This window comes from Poecilia reticulata, linkage group LG1 (assembly GCF_000633615.1).
Source record: "Poecilia reticulata strain Guanapo linkage group LG1, Guppy_female_1.0+MT, whole genome shotgun sequence".
Classification (NCBI taxonomy): domain Eukaryota; kingdom Metazoa; phylum Chordata; class Actinopteri; order Cyprinodontiformes; family Poeciliidae; genus Poecilia; species Poecilia reticulata.
The window spans coordinates 18,928,263-18,951,669 of NC_024331.1; the positions used below are offsets into that span (position 1 = coordinate 18,928,263).

The 23,407-nt window shown below is 39.2% G+C and overlaps 1 protein-coding gene across 3 annotated transcripts in view; it reads right to left on the reverse strand.

Annotated features, from left to right (window-relative positions):
- pax5 (paired box 5) overlaps window positions 1-23,407 on the reverse strand; it is a 59,393-nt gene that overhangs the window by 33,505 nt on the left and 2,481 nt on the right. For 2 of the 3 annotated variants that reach the window (XM_008412441.2, XM_008412420.2), the window contains exons 2-4: window positions 7,735-7,900; window positions 3,431-3,628; window positions 2,765-2,829 (exon numbers count right to left, since the gene is read on the reverse strand). In XM_008412441.2, coding sequence (XP_008410663.1) covers window positions 2,765-2,829; window positions 3,431-3,628; window positions 7,735-7,900 — 429 coding nt within the window. Of the gene's footprint in view, window positions 1-2,764; window positions 2,830-3,430; window positions 3,629-7,734; window positions 7,901-19,518; window positions 20,706-23,407 lie in introns of those variants that run through there. The other variant, XM_008412431.2, reaches the window with a different exon arrangement.

A 23,407-nucleotide genomic window follows, 5' to 3' on the forward strand; every position in this document is an offset into this window, starting at 1 on the left:
TGGAAAGTCAAATTCGCCTCGCTTCCCCTGGAGTTAAACTCAACCACATTAACTAAACTTCACCAGGAAGAAAAATGTGCTACAAAATCTGTACTGGAGTCTTGCTCCTTGTCGTCTCCTCCTCTGAGCTTCCCCCTGGAGGAGACAAGTTTCTTGATGGGCGACAAAGTTGTCGGCGTTTTGGTGACACACACACTGTGTAACCTCCTGACACACATCCACAAACTGCAACATGCAGTCAGTCACTCTCAGGTCCCTTATCTGCAGGCGGATGTCGGGCTGAGTGACAGTATGGTATCCCAGGAGAGACAGAAAGGTGTGGCAACAGACATCCTAATCCTCTCTCCCAATAGACCCCCTCACCCCCCAAATCACAGACAGACGAGACCAAAAAGAGAGTAAGGAAAAAACAAGACAAACCACGGGATCAGAGTCCTTTCAAGCCATTACTCTTTTTACTAACGACAAGGAGAGTATAATGAATGCATATCCCCTCTTTTCCCATCACTTGATTTAGCACTTCAATTATCTGATTTTCCTTTCTCTTTCTTTTCACTCTTCTTTTTTTTATCAGAACGTAACGCTCTTATTCTGCAAATCCAAATGTTCAATTTTCCGCCTGGGAGTGGGAGCCATTTATCTGTGTAATCTGTAAGCGTGGTGTGGAAAAGAGAGCGCGCACTGCGTTATATCTGGGTGTGTATGTATGAGGGCGGATCTGATAAATGCGAGTATAGGGCGGGAGTCAGGGAGCAGTGTGTGAAAATTAATTTAGATTACTAGACAATGTGTGATCATGGAGATACAAAAAGACAGCAAGGCGCAATCCACTGCAGGGAAAGTGAGGGACAGTATTTGTCCTCTGAGATACTCATGGAGTAAAAGGGAGTTATAGTATATTTCCTATGTGGGAGTAAAAGGCTTTGGTTCACAGATAAAAGATTATTCAAATATAAGAAGTAATGTGGATCCTCAATTAAAAAGAAACTTGCTGAATACATTTTTGTTTCTTCATAACATTTTTTCCTCCATGGTCGCCCCAGAGCAGGTGGTGGGAGACAGAAAGACTCTAGTTAAAATAGCATCACTGCTGGACAATGTCTGCCACCCCACGCATGAAGCTGCTGCTGAATGGAGAGCTCCTCCAGTGACAGACTGCTGCATCCTTGGTGCACAAAGGAGTGCTATTGTAGATCCTTCCTCCTGCAGCTGTTTGACTGTATAACCATCGCTGCTCCAAACAAACTCATCAATGTTCATATAAATGCTGCTACCTGCACTCTCTTTAATCACTTTCAACATATAAAAAAATCTGTACACCTGCACATTTTTTAAATTAACCTACCCACTTCATTTCTTTGAACCAGAGTAGCTATTTTTTAATAACTGCACAATGAAATTTTCCCTTACTGAACAGTATTTTTATTCCTTATTCTGGTATGTGTTTCATTTTTGTGTGAATCTACATGCTTTGATTGCCTTTTACTTTGTTGAGGTAGCACGTAAATTTTCCCATTGTGGCACAATAAAGTCAATTCTGTTTTACTCTATTGTATTCTAATGTAGCCTCTAAGTGCCAGATTCAGGGTAGCAGCAGTGAACTTCATCATCTTGTTTATGCATGTTATTCTAATTGTTTTTCTACCTGTTACTTGTATGTTATTGTGACACACTCGAACATGCAGACCCTTGAACAAGGAGGTGCCTCTTGAGTTTGTCCACATTTTCTTACATAATAACCAAAAACTTTCATGTTAGTTTATAAAACTTCCTACACCTTGAACATCTCGCTGAGATCTGTTTGATTCATCCTCCAGAAATACACAAGCACCAAGCTACCGAGATGCAAGCACGTGTAAGAAGGTGCTACAGTTAAATCTACTGGCCGACATGCAAATTGCTCTGGGGCAAAATAAACACAGTAATTACACCGTCTCCAATGTGAGACATGGTGGTTGTGCTTCATGCTGTGAGGACGCTTTTTCTTTGGATAGGACCAGGAAAACCGATTAGAGGCAGCAAAAGACTTGAGCCTGACATGGGCAACAACTTCATGCTTGCAGCCAGAGCAAATAAATCCAATTGAGAATCTACTGCAGCTCTTCTTCCAAATTGATATTCATGGACGGCATCCATCCAGTCTGAGTGAGTTTGAGCTTTCTGTCAAAGACCAAAGTCTGCAGGGTATTAACTCTGGGAGATTGAATACAAAGGTATGCAATATTTTCAGGTTTGTGTTCCTTAATTATCATGCTTTGCATTTATCAGAAAATATCTTAATAAAATAGGCAAGTTTGAAGTAAATTCAAGAATCAGGAAATTTCACTGCAGCTCATGAAAAAGTGTCTGAAATTTCATGTTTCTTGTGAACAACACTACAGCAAATTCTTCTTACAGACATTTTCCCTTACAATAAAGGATGTTTCTGGTGTATTTCATGTTGAGAGTATGATGCACTAGCACTGTAAACATGGAGACAAAGGCGTTAACAGCATGATTAACTTTTATCTTTACTCCTCCAGTAAAATTTAGAGTTGACTTTTCTGCTGAGGAAAATATCTTGACTTGCTCAGGTGTCTCTTAACAACACCAAAATAATTTAAACCCATTCCTATGGTCATAAAAAAAAACGTCTTTGCGTTTCTAGTTGCGTCCCTAATAATGGTGACATTTTGCTAAGCTGATATATTTGGAGTCTCTGCCTTCTTCCTTCTCAGCCGACATCTCAGTTCTAAAGGAACCAGAATGAGCTGGAGCAACGTACCTAAGCTGTGAGCCGACACCGAGCCCGTCTGACCAGGCTGCTGCTGAACCTTAGTCCGTATGATCCTGCAGAAGAAGAGAGGAGATATTAGTGTGTATGAAGTGGCTTGTTTGAGAGATCCTGAGTGACAGAGAGAACATGACCATTGTGGGAGCAAAGCTGTGTGTGTTTGCGTGTGTATGTGTGTGTGAAGTGGCTTAGGCAGGCTGACATGGCAGAGGGGCCTCATACTTCCTGCTTGGTTGATCATGCAAGCCTTTTCTTCCTCTTTTCTTCTTCATCCTTTCCTCCCCTTTTCCTCTCCTCTCATTTCCTTTCCTCCATTTTCTCTTTTCTTCCCTTTTGTATCTGTTTCACCTTCCTTTTCTCTTTGTCTGCCTTTTTGGCTCACTCGTTCTTTCTCTTATTTCCCCATCCCTCCCTCTGTCGCTCCCTCTGTGCACTCAGGGGAAAGGGGTTGTCATTGTAGCATCGTGTAGAACCACTGAGCTGCGGCCACTTCATACATATGGAAGCTGGGGGCCTCTTTGCAATTCCCCTCTTCCACTCCCACACCGAAAAAGATACACAGATAAAACACACAACATTTATGTTGTTCCGTGCTTCGTCTACAATCTGCCGTTACAGTTTGATACCCAGACCCACTCATCGCACAGACTGTGGCACCTGTTGATGGAGCTGACGCTGGGAACGCTGTCGTTGTCGCAAACTCTCTCGGCCAGGAGCCTGTCCCGGATCTCCCAGGCAAACATGGTGGGATTTTGGCGTTTGTAATCGGCGATCTTGTCGACCACTTTGGGTGTAGCAACCTTTGGTTTGGATCCCCCGATCACCCCAGGGCGGATGCTGCCCGTTTCATAGTACCTGTAAGGAAAAGCAGAGGTTTGTCTGAAGCACAGACAGGAACATAAAACATGTTGGCAGAGTTTATGTGAAGAGCTCCACTGCTTTGCAAAACCCCTTAGTTAATTTTAGATGACAGGTTAACAGAAAGCGCTGCATGATTGTGAGGTAGAAGATGCTACACATAAATTATAATTCAGCACCTCGAGTCATTACTTTGTTGAACAGCCTTTTCTTGTACAACTAAAAGTCTTTGCAGCCTCTAATAGGTTTTCTTCAAGGTTTTCCCTTCATTTAACTCTATTCATCTTCTCTTTAGTGCTGATCAGTTTTTCTATCACACACCCCGCTTGGCGTAGCTCCACCACCATGTTTTAGGATGTGGACTATGTTGAGGATGATGCACACTGAACTTTGTGCTTCTAAAGGGAAGAAATGTGAAAAAGTTCAGGATGTAATGGTACTTCAAGGCACCGCACATAAAAGATTTTAAGAAATAGTTTTTTAAAATCACTGATTTTGAAAACTATCTTCTGTCTTTTGCATATTCACTCTGTGTAATAGCTGATTGGTAGACAAACTTGATGATGGAGCAACAAAAGGTTCATTGAGGAAGCATGCAACATTCAGGTTGCCAAACAATAATAATAATAAAAAAAGAAAATTTTGTCTTATATTTTCAGACTTGCTCTGAATCAGCACCCATGACAGCAAAGATAGAGTTCATTTTTAGGCTTATTCCAGTGGTTCCCAAACTATGGGGTGCGCCCCCTAGGGGGGGCACCGTGCCATTGCAGGGGGGCGCGGGATGGATGAATAAAAAAAAACCCGATGAACACTGTGTGGGAGAGGCGTTGTGGGGCAGGGGGGTGGAGTAAGACTATAACAGGGAGTCTGGATATTATAAGATTAAACAGTACAGCTAAACTTTCACAATCAGACATTATTCATTTACTAAATCAGCTACAATTGCCTTTCGCAGGTGCTTCCGCCATATTGGATCTTTAGGTCAGGGTTATGGAAAACCTTCTGATTTTCCCAGTCCCAGAATTAAAGACTTCAGTGGTTGATGTTTCACCATTTTGAACTTTTGATTGTAAATGTAATATGCCATGAATGCTGGAGATGCTACATCTTGCTACCTTCCCCATAAAAGCAGAAACATTGCTACAAGGGGCATTATTCATTTCCACTGTCACCAAATGTTTGCTCAGTTTGCAAAGTCAGTAACTCAAATCAGTTGGTTGGATTTCCTTAGACAGAAAACTATTTTTTTTACCAACTGGCTAAATAGCCTGAATCTGCATGGAATGTGTCTAAAACTGGTCATTTTGAATCAAACAGCCAGAACTGGATGAAAAATATTTCATTGTCAGATATTATGAAGACCTTGTCGAAAATAAAAATAGAAACAAGGCCTTTTAATCAGCCATCTTTAATTATAAGTAAAAAAATAATTATTATCCAGTTATTTTTCAGGAAACTTCAACATATTTAAAGAGGTGGAAATAATGAAATGGAAGGATAGATATTTTGTTGAGATAAAACTCTGAAAAGTGTGGAGTGCATTCGTATTCAACCCCTTTATGCACCTTAGAGTAGGAGTCAACCAGTTCGTAAAAATGGGTCCAAATTGAAATCAGTAAATGAAAAGTCAGAAAGTTGAAGAAGCATGAATATTTTTGTGAGGTTCTGCAGCACTATCATGATCAAATCGTCGTGTTTATCGTTTTTAAATTAATTTGACACAGTGAGTAAAGTTTTAACTAATATTTATTAACCCTACAGCCTTTCTTCTGTTGTATTCTGCGAATGACATCAAACACTTTCAGCTTGTTACATAATGCTGCATCTGTCTGATTTACATTGAGATATCTGTGTCAGCTAAATTGTTTAATGCGACTGTATCCCTCTCAAACAGCCGTGACACAATGCTCCTGATGCCTGACTCGATCTGCTGAACCGCTGCTGTTTTCCCCGCATAGAAAAAAATTGAAGCGTTTAGTGTCCACCATGGCTATTTCATGAATGTATTTGCAAGCAGAAAGGGCAGGAGGGCAGGAGATGGAAGCACAACTAGTGCACCGCTCAGCTTGCAGAAGAAAAATAAATAAAAAATGCTTGTGTGTGTTTGCGTGTGTGTGTGTGTGTGTGTGTGTGGAGGGGGTGAGGGGTGCTTTGCGTGGCTGCAAGCTGTCAGTCAGTCTTAAACCTGCTGCTCTCCCTCCACTGTACGGTGGAGTAATCCTTTCCGTGAAGATGCGAGTTGCTGTAAATGTGTGCCTCCTTGTCTTTCTCCCCCTGTGTGTGTTGCACTTTTTGACTCCTCACAGCTGGAGCATAAACACAGCCGAAGGAGAAAAAAAACAATCTATTTTCAAATGGAAAACGATTTAAATTATTCACAGCTGAATCATCGGTGAATAAACGAGCTCGGTTATTGATATCCTGCTCAACGATGAGCCGACGCACTCACTCACTTGCTCACACGCTCACGCACGCGTGCGAGCATCCACGCACACACACGCAGAGACACGCACAGGGTGGTAGAGTTGGTGTTTTTGTTCTGCTGGCACCAGAGAGACAGAGAGGAGAGGATAAAACAGCCCTCCCTCCTTCCATCCATCCCTCGGTCCCTTCTCCTCCCCCTCACAGTAACGCTTCAGTGAGTTGAATGGCCAGGAGAGGGGAAGAAAGAAAGAGATAGAGAGGGAAAGACAGAAAAAGGGAAAGGGAGGCATGAGAGAACAATGAGCAACACATTTTTTGATATAGCTGAGGGTCGCTGTTGCTAATCCTTCCCCTCTGTCCCCACAAATGGTCTCTATGTCTCTCATTCATTTTTCTTCTTGCAGCACTCCACTCTCTTAACACGCCTTTTTCCTTTCTGATTGTTCTTCCATTTATTCCATTCTTCACCTTACTCACTTTTTTTGGTTGGTGGTGGTTCAGAAATATTGCACCACTTTCATTTTGATGCTAATTCAAAAAAAAAAAAAGAAAGAAAAGAAGTGATGAATCTTTTTCCCATTGTCTGCCTTTTTTTTTTTTCTCTTGTGGGGGACGGAACGAGCAGGGATTTGCTCTTGAATTTAGCTTTGAAAAGCCAGACATACACACAGAGGAAGGAGAGAAAAGGGAGGTGAGAAGATTCACAAAACTGAGAAGCGTCAGGGAAGACTTACGAGACACAGAGGTGAGAGGGGGAAGGTGAAAAGGCGGAGGCAAGTGAAATTGAAGGCCAACGTGGCTGAAAATACAGCTCATGTGTGCTGAAGAAGTAAGAAGTTTTAGAAAATTGACCAGTCAGCTTCTCCACCAACAACCTCACATCAACTAGAACAGAGGGCGTCCAAAGTCGGTCCTGGAGGGCCGGCATCCTGCATGTTTTAGTTCTCTCTCTGGTTTTACACACCTGCATCAAATGATGGCTCGTTAGAAGGCCTAAGCAGAACACTGACTTGCTGAGGAGGTTGTTACAACCACTAGGGAGAGAACTAAAACATGCAGGATGCCGGCCCTCCAGGACCGACTTTGGATACCCCTGAACTAGAATGTAAAGCAGAAGGTACAAACTACAATTGTGTAAGATCTAACAGTTTCACAAAAAAAATTCTATTTTTAGATGTTGGAGGGATTGTGCAGGAAGGATTCTGAGTTAAGGATTTTTGCAAAAATTATGGTGTGGCTGAAAGCTGGACCGGTTGTTGTTTACTGGAAGCTTAACAACACTGCCAACTACTTACAAGAGTAAAATAATGCAGAAATGTTTCATTTTCATTTATTTAAAATTGTTCAGAGCACTAACAAGTTTCAGACTTTATTAAACGTTTACAGTACTGGAATAAAAAATGAATTCAATTTAAGGTTTTTTATGAAAAGCTAAAAAGTGTGATTGTGCCTGTAAGTTGATTTCTCAAACTCTAAAATGCCAACACAAGATGTGACTACCGCACAAATAATAACCAGCCATGTTCATGTTCACTTTGTACTGTAAAGGGACAATGCTTAAATACAGACACTTTCTGCTTCTCTTCCAGAAAAGCACACATTTTCTCCCAGTTTCTAGCCACAAAAAGGGCAGCAGTGAATGTCATCAGTACTGTGCTGGCATGTTTGTCTTTTACCTGCCCAGTATCTTGCTGACGCATCCATGGCTGACCCGCAGCTGCCTCGAGATGTCGCAGGGTCGAACCCCTTGATGGGCGAGCTCCACTATTCGCTGTCGGACCACGTCTGGAAGGGGTCTGCCGTTTACAAACACGCCTCCGAGCTGGTTCACGCCGCCATGTCCTGGAAAAGAGACCGCAAGAGTCTGAGAGGGTTAACAGGAAGGATGCAGACGAGTGACACAGGGAGAGGAAAGTCAGTGGTTTGGTTATGGGGGTCTTAAGTGCTGGATTGTTAAAGATATGACTTTTACAAAAAAAAAAAAAGAGAAATGTTTTCAAATGTGAATGACAGCATATGGATTGAAGATGGAGTGGTGATTTTTTTAAAAAGATTTCCAGTAGAGTGCATTTAATAACCTGACAAAACCATTTTTAATTCAAGCAATAAAATCCTTGAAACAGTTTGTATAATTGGTTAGATTTAAAACAAGTATATCTGAGGTGAAATTGATTGAGAGCTAAATGATTTTAACCAAAGTTTAAAATGCTCTTACTGGACTAAATTATTTAAATTCCAACTATTTTTATGTTAATTTTCTTGATCTAATTTGTTCTGTCATGTAACAAAGACATAACGTGTAATTAAAATGACGGTAAAACTTTTACATTTTTCCTGACTTACATGACAAAAACTGCATCAAGATTAAGAAGTTCTGATTGCTACCAAGTCCAACTTTGCCATAAGTGCTACTGCTTAATGGATAAAAACTTACATTCTTGAAACTTTCTCAACAGCACAATAAAATCCATATAAACATGACCTTACTGTTCACTGAACTTCACACAAAGCAAACAAGATCAACTTGACTGAATCAGTAGCTTCAGTTCAATTCTAGTCAAAATGTTTAGGTAGTTACCAAAATAAAGTGGTTTATGTCCGAATGTAACCATTGGGTTACAAAAGCACCTTCCTAGAATAGATCTGGAAAACATATTGCTATTTATGGAACATTTTATACTTTATTTAGTTCAGTGACGGAGTTGAAGTCAAACGTCCTGCAATGCTGAGCATCATAAAGTTTGGAAATGAAAGTTGCGTCACAGTTGTGGTTGTTGAATAAAAGATGAGGATAGTTTTTAAAGGTTTACTACTGTTTCAGGAATGTTTCATCCAGCAACCAGTTATTTTGAGTTTTGTTCTGGAAGACAAATCAACTGTAAGGAAGATTTGATAACAGGGAAATTTCTCTTTATTGAGAAAATCTAAATGTATTCTATTGTTTTGTTGTTTATTAACCATATGAACTAAAAAACAAACTACATCCAAAGTTCAGCATTAGATGTGTAAGTGATTAAATAAATTATTTGAATATAATTATATTGAAACTAATTAGAATTAAAGTACAACATGTAAAGCATTGACTGCAGTTTTGCTAATTTCATTAAATATCTGTTCCTAAGTACCTTTTAAATGTACCAAACTTTCAACAAGTAATTTCAATTACGTGCCAAAACATTTACGTAATTTGTTGAAAGGAATTTTATTTGTTTATCTCTTAAAGTAAGTCTTTGGTTTGGTTTGACTTTATTAAAAGTAGCGTAATAAAAGCATAAACAAAGTTATATACAAACAAAATAAGTTTTAAACAAAAGCAAACCAAACACAAAAGGAATAGTAGTAAAATATATTTACACGTTCAAAGGACTGGGTAGAAATATGATCTTATTTTTACACCCATCCCTCTAACATTTCTAGCATCATCAGGTAAATTATTATTCCTGTTAACATGTTTAGTTACTGTGATGTAAAGATTATTAGTCATAAATTATCCAGTAGCAACCTACACCTGCCTGATCACGTTTTTATTTTCTTAGCTTTTTATTGCAAATCATCCTAATGAATAAATTAAATGTAATATTTTTTGTAACCTTCACTTCATTACCATGTGTTTGTTAAAACCCAAAGCAATAGTCCAAATTTGATCCAAGAAGAAAAACTTAATCAATTCTGGATGGCAGCAGCACAGGTATCGCCCTCCAAACCGGAGTCGTTTTTTAATGCATCTGATCTGCACTACGTCTCTCATTTATCCTGCGAAGCAAAAGAATATCAGTTGCTCTGCTCCACAAAAGCAACTTTTTCCAATTTCTCCAAGGGGCAAGCTAAGCAAAGATGGCAATTAAGTGAAGGGATTTCAATTAATTATTGACCAAGGCCTCGGCTCGGCCCCACAGCAGAAGATGCTGGTAATATTCCCCTCTAAGGAGGCAGGGATGAAAGTAAAGCAGGAAATAGATAAAAACAAAAAGCAAGGCTGCAACACACTAGAGTAGAAGAAAAGACAAGCTGCAGCTTAAGGTAATTGAAAAACCTTCTGGAAGCATGATTTATTTTATGTACCATAGCTATTAGCTAAAAAAAATAAGACAAAAATCAATCAAATGTGCTTATTGGATAAATTTCTATCATACTTATACATTTTTTCTAATAAGTAAAAAAAAAAAAAAGAACTTTCTAAGCAGTTCAACAATAAATCAGAGTGAACTCTGAAGCACATGTTGCCCATGAATACATTTCCAAACTTCACAGCAAACATATAGAGGCTTTTTACTCTGGACTAGATTTAAAAGTAATGATCTGAGATGTTAACTTTGTTCTGCCAATCCTGGGGGTAAAAAAACACATTCCCTCTCTCCGCAACCTCCGAGTTTGTGTTTGTACTGTATGTATACATGAATCCCACCAAAGGCAAAGTGTAAATCAACTTTCCCCTCCGTTTAATCCACTAGCTTTCGTATTACCATAGTGATTACGTCTTTAGGGGAAACACACACGCACTCTCTTCTTTACACACAGACACTAATCCTAGCTGTGGGGGTAATAGATTTTAAACACATAACCCCAGCAGGGGTAGCGCCTGAAACAGCAGGCCGTCCCGTGAACCAGCCGCCTTGACTTCGTCTTCTCATCATCAGTACGAGGAAGAATAGAAGTAAAGATACATTGTTTCTCCAGCTCTAACATAAATAAGTCAGTATGTGAAACAGAACTCTACAAACACGTCTAATAAGAACGGTCTGGCTCTAACCTTACAGCTTCGTCTTTTTAGATGTAAGAGGGCTCATTAAGCAGACACCAGCACAATTTGAAAAGCAATCACTCTCGACAAAAGGCGGTAATGTATCTGGGGAAAGTGAGAGGTTTCTGTTTATGCCATTCCTCTCAGAGCTACTCTCACCCCAGGCTCAGTGATGAAATGTTATCATCTTGTTATATTTCAAGAAAATATGAGACGATTTGGCAACAGAAAGCCGTTTTTGTCATCTAAAATAACTAGTTTGCTAAATATCACAATTAAATACAGTGAGCATGAGATGGTTAATTAAGGTGCAGCACAGTTTTACCTAGTTCTGCTGAAGTTTCCATTCCTACTTCCTCTACAGTTAAACTCCTTCTTTAAGATTTCAGAGAAAGTGCTTTAGGGAACCGAGTTTTCTCACTTTGTGCAGAGCATGGAGTAACGCATCGCTGCTCTTCCTGCACCCACTGCTATGCACTGCCAGTAAGATGACTGAAATAAGGCCCTAATATTTTCCCTCACAAACTGTATGATGGGGAAATGTTTTCCAATCATGAAAAACAAGGACAGTCATTGTGTGGGTACCAAGGACTTGCCAGGCACTCTTATTCTTATTATCATGGTCCAACTGTTTACTGCTTAGCTGTGTTTACTTTGTAATGGTTATTTCTTTTATTTGTTTCATGTGTTGCCTTTGTGGCAGTGTCTCTCTTGGAAAACAGATTTTAACCCAATGAGACATTAGTTACCTGGATAAAAAAGATTTATTAATAACTCTTGTTTCAGCACTACAGTGTGGGTGAGATGTCTGTAAAGCAGCTGACCACAGCAGACAACCCAACTATTTAATCAGCTGATATCAACTAGTTATGCCTGTTTTAAAGTTTGTAGAGCAGAGCAATAAAAAGTGAATCAAAATTAAACTAGCGATAAAAAAAAAATTGTAACTGTCTACATGTTATGTTAGAAGCAGTATAAATAATTGTTGCTTTTCTGTTTTAAATAAATGTAACTGCATCCTTTGAGACAGTTTTACAATCATGCCTTTAAACCATGATAAATATATAAGACGTAGTGAAAATCTTTCATAAACTCACACTTAAAATCGCAGGTGCAAAAAAGGGGAACTAGACTCACTTGACCTTTTTTCAGCTGGAGCAAATGATCTTGATCAAGTTTGCTCTGACTGTTAACATATTCTCATACAGACATGTAGATGATGGACAGAAACTGCTCAAGATTATAAAGTGAAGAGAAGCATTTCGAGCATCAAAAACAACAGGATGTATCTTAATCCTCACATCTTTGTTTAAAATATTCTTGCAAAACATTCATTGCAATTGGTTATACTGCCTGTAGACACATGGCATTAATTAAATATCCTTGTTGTCATATAGTCTGAGCAGACTATAATGTTTAACTATCAAATGTTTAATTTTAATTAGAGGTGCAAGCATTGTCACCATCATACATAAATAGTGTTTTCACTAAGCATCCAATAATGCTCTGCTTTTTGTCCCCTTTTTATCAGTATCAATTTTTATATGAAAACTTACCAACAATGTTCAAAGATATGAGTCTTTTCTATGAAAACAGGCATTTATTTCTTCCAACACAGGTGCATTTTGTTCAGTGGCAGTGATCTGGACGACAGGGCTCACCTCACTGTCTGTGGACACACGTAGTTTGAATCTTTTTCACTAAACATCATCACTTTTATAAAGTATAAGACCTAGATTTGGGAACATTCATGCAAATACCACAACTGATGTTATGCCTTTAACAGGTAATAATTAGTAGGGAGTAAAAAACATCATGCAACAAAGCTCCCCAGTCAACACTCTGACCCTCGAGCCAACAGGGCGCCGCTGGACCAACTGTTTCATTATAAAGGAGAAATCCACTTATTTACTGTGACTGATTTCTGGGAGTTTAAAGGGAATGATCACAAAATCTCTGCCAGTCCCATTCAGCATGGAGAGTGTGCTGTAAAGAGTCTGCTGACCTACATGGACAAATCTTTTTACACTCTCAAACACTCTGTGTGAATCCTTTATGGCTGTATAAGGACATTATTCCTTTTCCCTCCTGCCCTCATTATTATTTCCCGAAACCTCTCAGCGAATAAAAGCAGATTTTCTGCAGGTCGTTTATAGAAGCCTGCTGCGCTAAGTCCTCCTCACCACAGGTATCTGCGCTGAAGTCTCCCCCCACCCCTTACCCAACCATTCTCCTTCTTTCTCAGATAAGAGTAAATGAAATGGTTCCTTTCACCCCTTCTATCTGGGCCAGGGCACGAAAAATACGCCTTGCTTTGTGAGGAGATGGAGAGGAATGACTTGTGACCCACAAAAAGCCTCCAGATAACTATTTATTCACTTATCTGTGTATTGACTGTTGGTATTAGGCGTTCAGACTCTCACATTTTTTAGAGGGTTAAGGTATTGGGGATTATATGTTTGAAATTTATTTTCCAAACCTATAAATACTGATAGGGGCTAACGCAGAGGCATACGCATCCTATAAACGTATTTGTTTATCAGCAGCTGTATGATCACAGCCGGCCTAAGGAATAAGCAAACTAATAAGCTGCTGACAGCTCTCAGGCCAACAGGGGGAGCCCAAGAACACTTGACTTCTCATAGAAAACACAGACCTTAAAGGAAGGGAGATATTATGCAAAATTAACTCTTTTTTTTGCTTCATATCATATTAAAATGTTATTCCCTCATCAAAAACATACTTGGAGTGTTGCTTTCATTCTTTCATGCATGTTTGAGAAATCCTTGAATCTCCCATGGCAACCATTGGAAATGCCTAAAAGTTTGTTCTCACAAAGCACCGGCTATTTACTCAGAGGAGAGCTGCAATCTCAAGTCGAGCTTCCGCCTCTCAGAACAACCTCCCTCTCAGCTCCTCCAGACTAGCAGCAGCAATTACCAAAAACTTAGTGGAACTGCGTGTCTACTAAGATTATCATACAAACTACTTCTCGATCCAACTTCCATATAAGAAAGGTTGGGGACGGCATAGTGAGAAGTACTGTTGTGAGGCATAGTGTCAGAAATAGCCTCTGTCTCTCTTCTTAAAGAGACAGAGGCCCAATTTCAAGGCATCAGATTGCAAAGTCAAATTAATTCTCTTATGTTATGATTGACATATACAGCATTTTTATAGCAACTGACGGTAACATAGTTACATAATACAAATAATATCCCCCATGTTAGGGGGAACCCACCTCTAAAACATCAAGTTTGTTTGCAAACTTTTTAAGCCCATTTCAAATGCTCATAAATAGCATTTTTAAGGAAAAACTCTAACATTTAAATTTATTTGTAATTTTAAGCAAACTGTTAGCTGTTTGCCAATAAGACCTTATTCATCAGACTAAAGGGAGTTAAATACAAATGCAAGGCCCAGTATTATTTTATATTTCTAAAAAATATATACAAATCATAAGTTTCCTTTCACTTTGTGATTATGAATTTCTTTGAGTTGGTCTATCATTAAGAAGCTCCCACAAAACCTTTTGAAGTTTGTGACTGCAACTTGATTAAAAGTAGGAAAAAAATATAGATGAATACTACTGAAAGATGCTGTATTTACTGCCATTTATGTCATCAACAGTGCACAATATATATTGTGACGTAAAACAAAGAACATTCTCCAACATCCTTTGTTTAGTTATTGGCTTTCTGAAAATAAAGGTGCTAAACGCTCAACAGATAAACCGTCACCTAAGACAACTTTATAGATTTCTTTAGTATTTCTATTCTACTCTGTGTCCTGTTATGCGTTTTCCTATATTTGAGTGAATGTCCAAGCCCAACAAATACATTACTTTCTTGCAGGAATTCAATCAACAGTGTCCTGCTCAGTGGGTATTGTTGCAAATTAGACACCAAAATCTTGCCAAATTAGGGGTTTGGGTTTTTAGGAGTCTTTCTCCCAAAGCCGTCTCTGGAGAGAGGAAGGTGTTGGCAGAGGAAGCAGCTTCATTTTCATCCGTCTGAATCAGAGAAAGGCAGAGCCAGCCAGGAGAGACCCAGGGGGTCATTATGCATCCCTGTTGTATTTTATTTATTTACTCTTTATGGGCGCTGACTTATAGGAGCCCACCATCTCCTTAAATGTTTGATTGATTCACTGTTTCTGAAAAAGGAGAATAAAAAAAAAATTACTAAGATAAAGCAGAATATATTGGAACTCCCCCATCCAGAAAATAAGCTCCATTAGGGCTCTCTGTCTCTTTCTTCCTGTTACATTCCTCAGTGTCCTTCTCTCATCTCTCATCTGCCTCGTCACGGCCTGACGACTTAAAAATACAGCCACAGAGAAATGGCAAACAAAACACCACAGCTTCTCGCCTTTTCTCAATATTTTCTATCGTGAAAGAGGAAAAAAAAAAAAAAAAAAGCCTGAAAGAAAATAAAAAGGGTGGATCTGTAAATGACTTTTGACTGAAAGCTGCTTGGTATAGTTGCCTCCAAGAATACTGATGAAGCAAATTTACTTGAACAAACAGTGGCTAGATAGATGTGGCTGGCGTGTTAAAGGTGGCCTGTAATGTTATTCTGCATTTCCTTTTTCCTTTTTTGTTTTTTTTCCCAACCTGATTTTGGAAAATAATTATGTCTGGGACAGAAACAGGATAATAAACTGCTGTAGAAATAGTGTAGAAGCATAGAGCATCTCCAGAAAGATTAACAAGAAAAGGACTGCTTATAATCTTAAAGTGGCACTCCGAAAACCATTTAAGACTATTTTCTGATACTGTGGAAAACTTTACATGCATTAACAGGCATAAATAAATAAATAAATAAATAAATAAATATGACGACGGGGNGGGGGGCAGCAGCAATTACGAGTTTAAAACGTCAAGTGTTTGCGTGTTTACAATTATTTTCATCAGGTTGTAAAGTTTGACTCAGCCTGATTAAAATCTCTTTTTTTTTTACGAGTTTGTACAAAGTAGATTTCTATCTGCTCACCAACGTATAGGCCACAGCCTTGCGCGTTTAATATTCACCATACCTTCATTACCATTACAATACGTGATTATGAAATTCAGCTCATTATCATCACAATTACCTGGAATAGATTTTTTCTTTACATATATGTTACTCGCTGCAGACAATTCCCTCCCCTAAATGTATAATCGGGAGCTCATTCACGTGAACTACGCAAAAAAGCATAAAACCTCATAAATATAAATATTTAAAAACTCCAAAAACATTAAGAGCAACCTTTTTAGTAAAACAAAACAAAAAATGTCTGAACATGGCTGAATGTTTAAGGGAAACTTTTATTTGGCGCAGAGACACAAACAAGGTGCAGCATATTCCCTGCTGAGCTGAACTTTGGGCCTTTTTACGCACAAGCAGCAGCAGCAGCAGCACACACACAGAAGGGAGAGAGGCGCACATCCAGAGTCGCGCAACAACATTTCCACGCGTCACACTCGATTCCCCACGACCTCTTTCTCTCCCTACCTTTGACATTTTTTAAGGTGTAATCGTTTTAAACCGTCTCCGCGCTCTGACATATATAACTTTAGCTCCGCTGGTTCACCGTCAGCCCTGCGGATCATTGGCTTCTGGTGAAATGGCGCGGAAGAGGAAACATGATTCGTTCTAGCTCTGAGGTGCGTGTGTGTAGTTTTTTTTTTAAAAATCTCTTTTCTTTTTTTTCTTTTTAATCCGGTGGGATAACACACCGTGGGAAGTCCTCTATATCAGTCACACATTCTATACAAAAATAACCTGCAGCAGCAGAGCACAGAAAAACAACCAAACGTAAAATGCGAAAGGTGTGGAGGATGCGCTCATGCAGTTTAGAGAATACTAACAAAAGACAGGAAGGAAAATTCAATGTCAGAATAAAAAGAAATAAATAAACATTTGAAATTTAAAAATTTACTCAAAAATGAAACTAAACTGTGCATTTATTCGTATTGGCGTGAAAAAATAAAAAAAGGATTAATGTCTGTTCCCTTATTATGAGTGAAGATGTCTACAGTATTACAAATGTTTTTTTAAATTCAGTTATCCGATAAGACAATATCATAAAAATGCCCACTATTTCGAGGATAAACACAGACAAAAAGGATGAAACAAAGCCCTTCTGTCCTGCGCAGCACTGATAAAACAGTGTTAAAATTGAACTAATGAACTGGCCTCACAATACGCAAATATGTTATTTTGGCAAGTTTACATTCACATTTATCAGTAGAAATTATTGTACAGGTAAAAATATAAAATAGTTTATTTCAGACAAATTACAAAGACTTTCATTTGATTTGTCATCCATGTTAAAAAAACACAATTGGTTTGTCATTAAGGGATTAAATATTCGCAATTATTTAAAAATCTGCTCTTAGTTGTATGTAAATCTTTCCCTGACGCTAACATTCATTGGCCACTTGTCTCAGGTAAGATGTTTGGCTTGCTAGCAAGTCTGACATTAGCATTAGCACTGTGGCTAAGCAGCTTAGCGGCAGATACAATTTTAAACTTTGAAACTTTCTTAGTCATAAGTGTTATGGGAGTACTTAATTTTCACTTTATTAATTAATAATACACATATTAGCCATGTTGCTCTCTGCTGGTCACGCACATAACTAATGAGAGTAGTCTGACTGAACTAACATATAATGTTTCTTTCTAATAAAATGTTTTAGTACAATTTTTGTTTTACAAATATTCAACACATTATATTTAGAAATTAATATGCTTAGATAGAAGTTTTACAACTTCTAAGGCTAACATTAAACAACCACCAAAATTCGTTTTTACAGTGCATCACGCATAGAAAATTGCATCTTGAGGATGGAACAAAAAATGGACGAAAAGAACAAAAATGCATTTAATTCTATTTGAACCTAAAAGTGATCTCTGAAATGTTAAAAATAGTATCTCTAAGTTTGCCTTTAAAAATCAAAGTTCTGCAAATAAAAAGGAATGTTGTAAGGCTAACTAATTCAAAGACCTTTGGGGGGATGAAAACAGTGAGCCTAACACACAAAGCAGTGTCCGCCATGTCATCACTGAATGCCTAAGTTGCCCCCCCCCACACACACACACACTACATGAGGTTCCCCCTGCATGCAGCAGCTGTTTCCCTCAAGTCTTCTGGAGCCAGACTGTGACCTGTGAGCAGAAGCTGCACGTGCCTTAACCTGTGGCTCTCACTGCACTATAAAAAGGACTTTAGGAAAGAATTAAATGTTAGCCTTTAGGAATATTTACATTTGAATCAAGCACATTCGTTTGTGAATGTAATGTAAATAAATTCTTTATTGATAAATAATGTTATTTCACTATGGGTTAAAGATATTGGTATTCAAAGTCCAGCAGAAAAAGTAGGGCCAAGACGCTTCTATGGGTACATATGCATTCACTCAGTAAAAGTTAGTGCATACGGGTTAGAATTGACAGAGCCCATAAAATTTAAGCAAAGTTAACACTGGCAACATTGCTGCTGAAGTCAAAACTGCTGTAACAAGGGGAGCTTCTTAATAACCCCAAGGGAATCATTGCAGCGAAACGGCACGTCTAAGCTGAGGTTGCAAAGTTAAAATGTTCACATTCCAACTTTTTAACAACAGACCTAAAAAGATTGTCATAATTTATGTAATGTAATATGTCATAATTATGAGTCTATTTTTCTTGCATTGTAGATATTTGTCAGTTTGAGATTGACACATTGAGTTGGAGTAGTAAATTTAAAGAACGGTTGCGAGTTTCACAAATTTCTTTAAGCAAATTTTAATTGTTAAACGTGTATAGTTTTTACTCATAAATACTGATTATAGTCTGCCAAAATTAAACAAATGCAAATTGTTACACCGCTTCCCCTGGTGAAATTGAAACAGAGCGTTTCATCAGAACCTAACCAGAGCTCCACTCTTCTGGTACTGTTGTGGATCAAGTTCAGCTTTTAGTCATGCTTTGGTTCTCTCTCTCTCTCTCTCTCTCTCTCTCTCTCTCTCTCTCTTTCTCTCTCTCTCTCTCTCTCTGTCTCTCTCTCTCTTTCTCAGCCTCCCTCCTTCTCTCTCTCGCTTTTCCTCCCTCACCCCTCTTTCACTCCCTCCCCTTTTGACCTCTGCACCTCCTCTTCTCTTCAAGCCATACAAACACAACAAACCGTCTCCTACAAAGCAGAAACGGCGGCGAAAACAACACAAAGCGGGCCTGCAGAGACCGCACTTCATCTCTCCATTCACAGCATCACCAAACTCATGCCAAATGATTCTCATGCATCGTATTCGCAGAGCGCGGGACAGAGAACACATCATACTTTTAAACAATGCAGCACATGGGGAGTGTGACTGATTAATAAAAACACCAAGAGCAGGACCGGAAAGAGTATTCAATAAACTGTTTTTTATTATTATTCAAATGATTTTGAGTTGCTCGTATGCAAAACATTGGATACCTTCCAAAATAAAAGAGGTCGTTCAGTGGTTAAGACGTTCTGCGAAATTTGGACGTTTGGACTTGAGCGGTAAATTGTCTGGTTTCAGACGGATACATCTACATCTTCAGTAAGCAATAAATCATGAAGCAATTACGTTTCGGTTATGTTGGCAACTTCGGTTGAAACGAAACAAATGAAGTGTCGTTTTTCTGTGGACGCATGCAGGGCTGGTGGCGTGTGCGGTTTTTGAGGGCCAGTTGGGATCATGCAGATGAAGGGAATGATAACCAGAAGAACTTACTGTGCATCGCCGCGAACGGGTCGTGCTTACAATGAATCTCCATCGGTGCAGAGAGGGGGCCCCAGGGCCCTTTGAGCAACGAGAGGATCTTAAAAACAACACCCGCGTCGGTCTTCCACTTTGCGGGCTATGATGATGATAGATGGGACCTCCAATGACTAAAAAGGCTTTCCTTCAAAATGATTGTGTTTTTTTTTTTCTTGTTAAAAAAAGACTGTGTTTAAAAGCAAAAGCAACACATTTGATCGAAAAGTTAAAAGGAGGTGTTCAAACATAAAAAAATAAAATAAAATAAATTAGAAGGAAGGAATAATTGGAATCACAGCAGCGGATTAGTTGTGGTGTCTCCTGAACCAGAGGAGCTTCTGTCTTCCTTTCTTCTGCTTTGGGTCAAGTTGCGCCAGTCCCAGGTCGGCAAAAAAAAATGTAAAAGTTTTTATTAATTATTAATCCAAAACACGAAAAATAAACAAAATACGTAAAGCAAGGAATGTTTGACTATTTTGCTCTTTTTTCTTGTCGGTCTGCTGACCGTGAACGCTCCCCCCACCCACCCCCGTACTTTCACCGATGGAGGCACAACTCTCCTGTCAGTCTATTATAAAATAAGCAATCAATAAATAAAATTTTAAAATTAGGCGCGAAAGGTAGAACAATTCTTTACAGATCCAGTGTTTCCAGGTTGTCCTATGCACATTTCTTCTTCTTCTTTTTTTAATTTATAAATCGTCCTCGGCAGCCGTTCTCACGTGAAGATCCCCTTTCAGTTCAGCGTCTGAGTGCGGACAAGCGGTCACATCATGCGGTGCCATATCCAACAAAAAAAATGCCACATGCCAAAAAAAAAATAAAAATAAAAATAAATAAATATGCAAATTCAGTTAAAAGCAAAAAGGGAAAAAAAATGCACTTTGTGGTTCAAGTAAAAAGCCTTAGACTTCAGATGTATCTTCTTCCTGCACCTCCTGAGTGGACCGGGACGCGCTGCACAAACCGGCTCCCGGTGACTGAGTGAGTTTTAGAGGCGAACCTCTTCAAGTCAAATCGGAATGTTTTACTCCGCGCTCCTGTTTAGGAGACAAAAACCCCCCCACCGTACTGCACATAAGCGAGCTTTGTTGTTAATCTCAAAATGACCAGCCTGCCTGCGCGCAGCATCCGGCGGCGGCGCACGGCGCGTTTCAGGACCTGCTCTCTCGCGGACAGCGCCCGCGCTCCCAGCCCCCTGGAACCCTAACCTGCGCGCTGCCCGTCACTCACCGCGAAACCAGCCAATGACGGTTCGAGCGCTATCTTGACGTCAACACCAACCCCGGTTCAGCTCGCTGTGGGCAGCGAGGGGGGTGGGACTCGGTGATTGGCTAAAGCGAATCCCGTGCGCCAATGGCACCCCGCATGCTTTCGCCTTTGACCAATTATGAAGTCGCTCGGTGAGCCAACGCAGTAAATGATATTTTTAATTTCAATTAACGAATTATTTAAAAACGCATCGCCTTTATAGCTATTTACTTCTGAGTTTATTCGGTGTATTGTGTAACTGCTAATTAAGTGAGTATTAAAACTGAGGCGTTTTAATGAAGGCATGACGTGTTGGATGAAGAAATAAAAACCAAGTGGATCGAATGAAGACGTGTATTTTAAAATGGTATATGTATATTTTTAACAAAATGTGGTATGCAAAAATATTTTTTGTCACATTTAGGCCTACGGGGGTCAGAACGACCAAGCGCGAACAATCACTCCTGAATAATTCCTCTTTCTTATTTTCTTTCGTCATCCCCCTCCACCTCAAGGGGTGGGATCTAATGAAAAACATATGAAACATGCATCCCACCTCATTACCTAATTGATCCAGACATATGTATGCTTTTAATGAAGAGCAAACACACACTCCAAACTGTCAGGTTCGATGTTCGTCCCAGAAGATTCGCAGAGGCCTACACAAAGCATCTGTGATGTCAAAATACACAAATAGCCTAACGCAGGAGAGTTTATTCCTTTCCTCTTGAGTCATTTCGGCTGCATTTCGGAGCAGGTAGGGTGTATTTCAGGGAGCCCATGACACGTAATTACGCACTTTCCCACCGTGTTCATGAAGGTATCAATAAACGAATCTTGCTTATTTTATCATAATAAAGTCTGTGGCATTTTAAGGAATCCAAATAAGAGAATGCATCTTATCTAAATAATTTTTTGGAGCTTATTCTCCAACTGATCTGATGTCCATATGGGTAGGACATCAGAGCACTAGACTTTATTAGTATCTAATATTTATACATTCTGTTGCACAAAATTAAAATCTTTCTTTGAATTCCCAGGCTTCTATGAAAGAACCGATCTAAGACAACTAATTCATTCACAAAAACGAACAAATCACCACATACTTAGATGTGCTCATCGTGGAAAATACAGAATAAATAGATAAAAATATATATATCTTTCTGAAAACCGCTTTCTAACCTCGCTGCTAAGCTGGAAGCTTTGCATTTTTTTGTGAGCTTAAAAATGTTTCTTGAAGAAGAATGTAAGTGTCAGCCACGAGGGGGCGTTCAGCCTTGGACAAAAAGGCCTACGTGCACACAGGCGCGCACACACACACACAGTCATTTTTTATTTTCTTTTTACAAATAATTAAAAAGACAAAATTTACACGAAATTTTACTCTAAAGTCCTTCAGTGTGTCCAGTCGGAGGCTAGACTAAGACAGAGGACTGAAAACATAAACAGCAATCACTATAAACTTCATCATGCAGCACCGCTACTTTTTGATTGGGATCTTAAAGTAGAAATATGAATTTTGAATCCTCATTGATTTTTACGTCTCTGCTGAGTAAATATTTCCAACATTTTTTTTTTAACGGATCCTCCTTCATATTTTACATATTTTACATCATTTCTCTGAGGATCAATCAGTGGACTGGGTTCCATGCAAACCTGACAGACATCAAACCAGCTGCTATATAGCTACATGTTTTGGTTAACATATACAAGACAAAATCAATCGAGATGCATAAGCCTCACTATTTAGACAGAGTGCCTTCTCGGAGGCCTCTAGTGTACCAAAGCAGGAAGAAAATGGCAGTGGTATGAGAAATGTACAAAACCTCTAGGATTACTCACAAAAGACAAGAGTTTTTTTTCTTTCTTTCTTTCTTTTTTCTTTGCGCTGATTTCCTTTTTATTCTCTCATAAGTGATCAAAAGCAGAGGCAACTGCACTGTTGGAGCAGAAAATTTTAAAAGCACAACGTGTCGTTTCCGTCTTTCTTTTTAGCCTCTGTTTATTTTCTTTTTTTGCAGAAATTTACGCACCCGTTCCCCCACACGTGTATAAACGGCAGCAATCGCTGCTGTCTCTCCAAATTGCAAATTAAATATACAAGCAATTAAAAAAAAAAACATCCAAACACAATCAATCATGTATACAAATTGTTGTTGCTTTAGGGTTGTAAATTTGGAGAAAAAACTTCCATCAGGGTAGGACGGTTTTAATCCAAAGCCATTACCATATTTCATTACCTCTGCAGAGCTACAGACGGGAGTTCGGATGGATAGAGGGGGGGTTGCAGCTGTTTTGGATACTTTCTTTAGACATTAGTAAGAATGTTGACTTCTGATAATCAGGTGGATGCAAATTGAAGGCAATTGTTGTTGTTGCTAAAATGCCGCCCCCTCCTCCACCTCCTCCCCCCCGATCCCCTTCTCCTCCTCCTCCTCCTTCTTCTCCTTCTTCTTCTACTTCTTCTTCTTCCATCCACCATGAAAGCATTTTGCTTTTTTACTTCCATCGCAGCCACGAAAGGGGGGAAAAAAAGCAATGAAAAATTAATAGCGCATGTTAACTCCGCCAGCTCGTTTATTACACGCCTGCTGACTGTAAACATAATGAG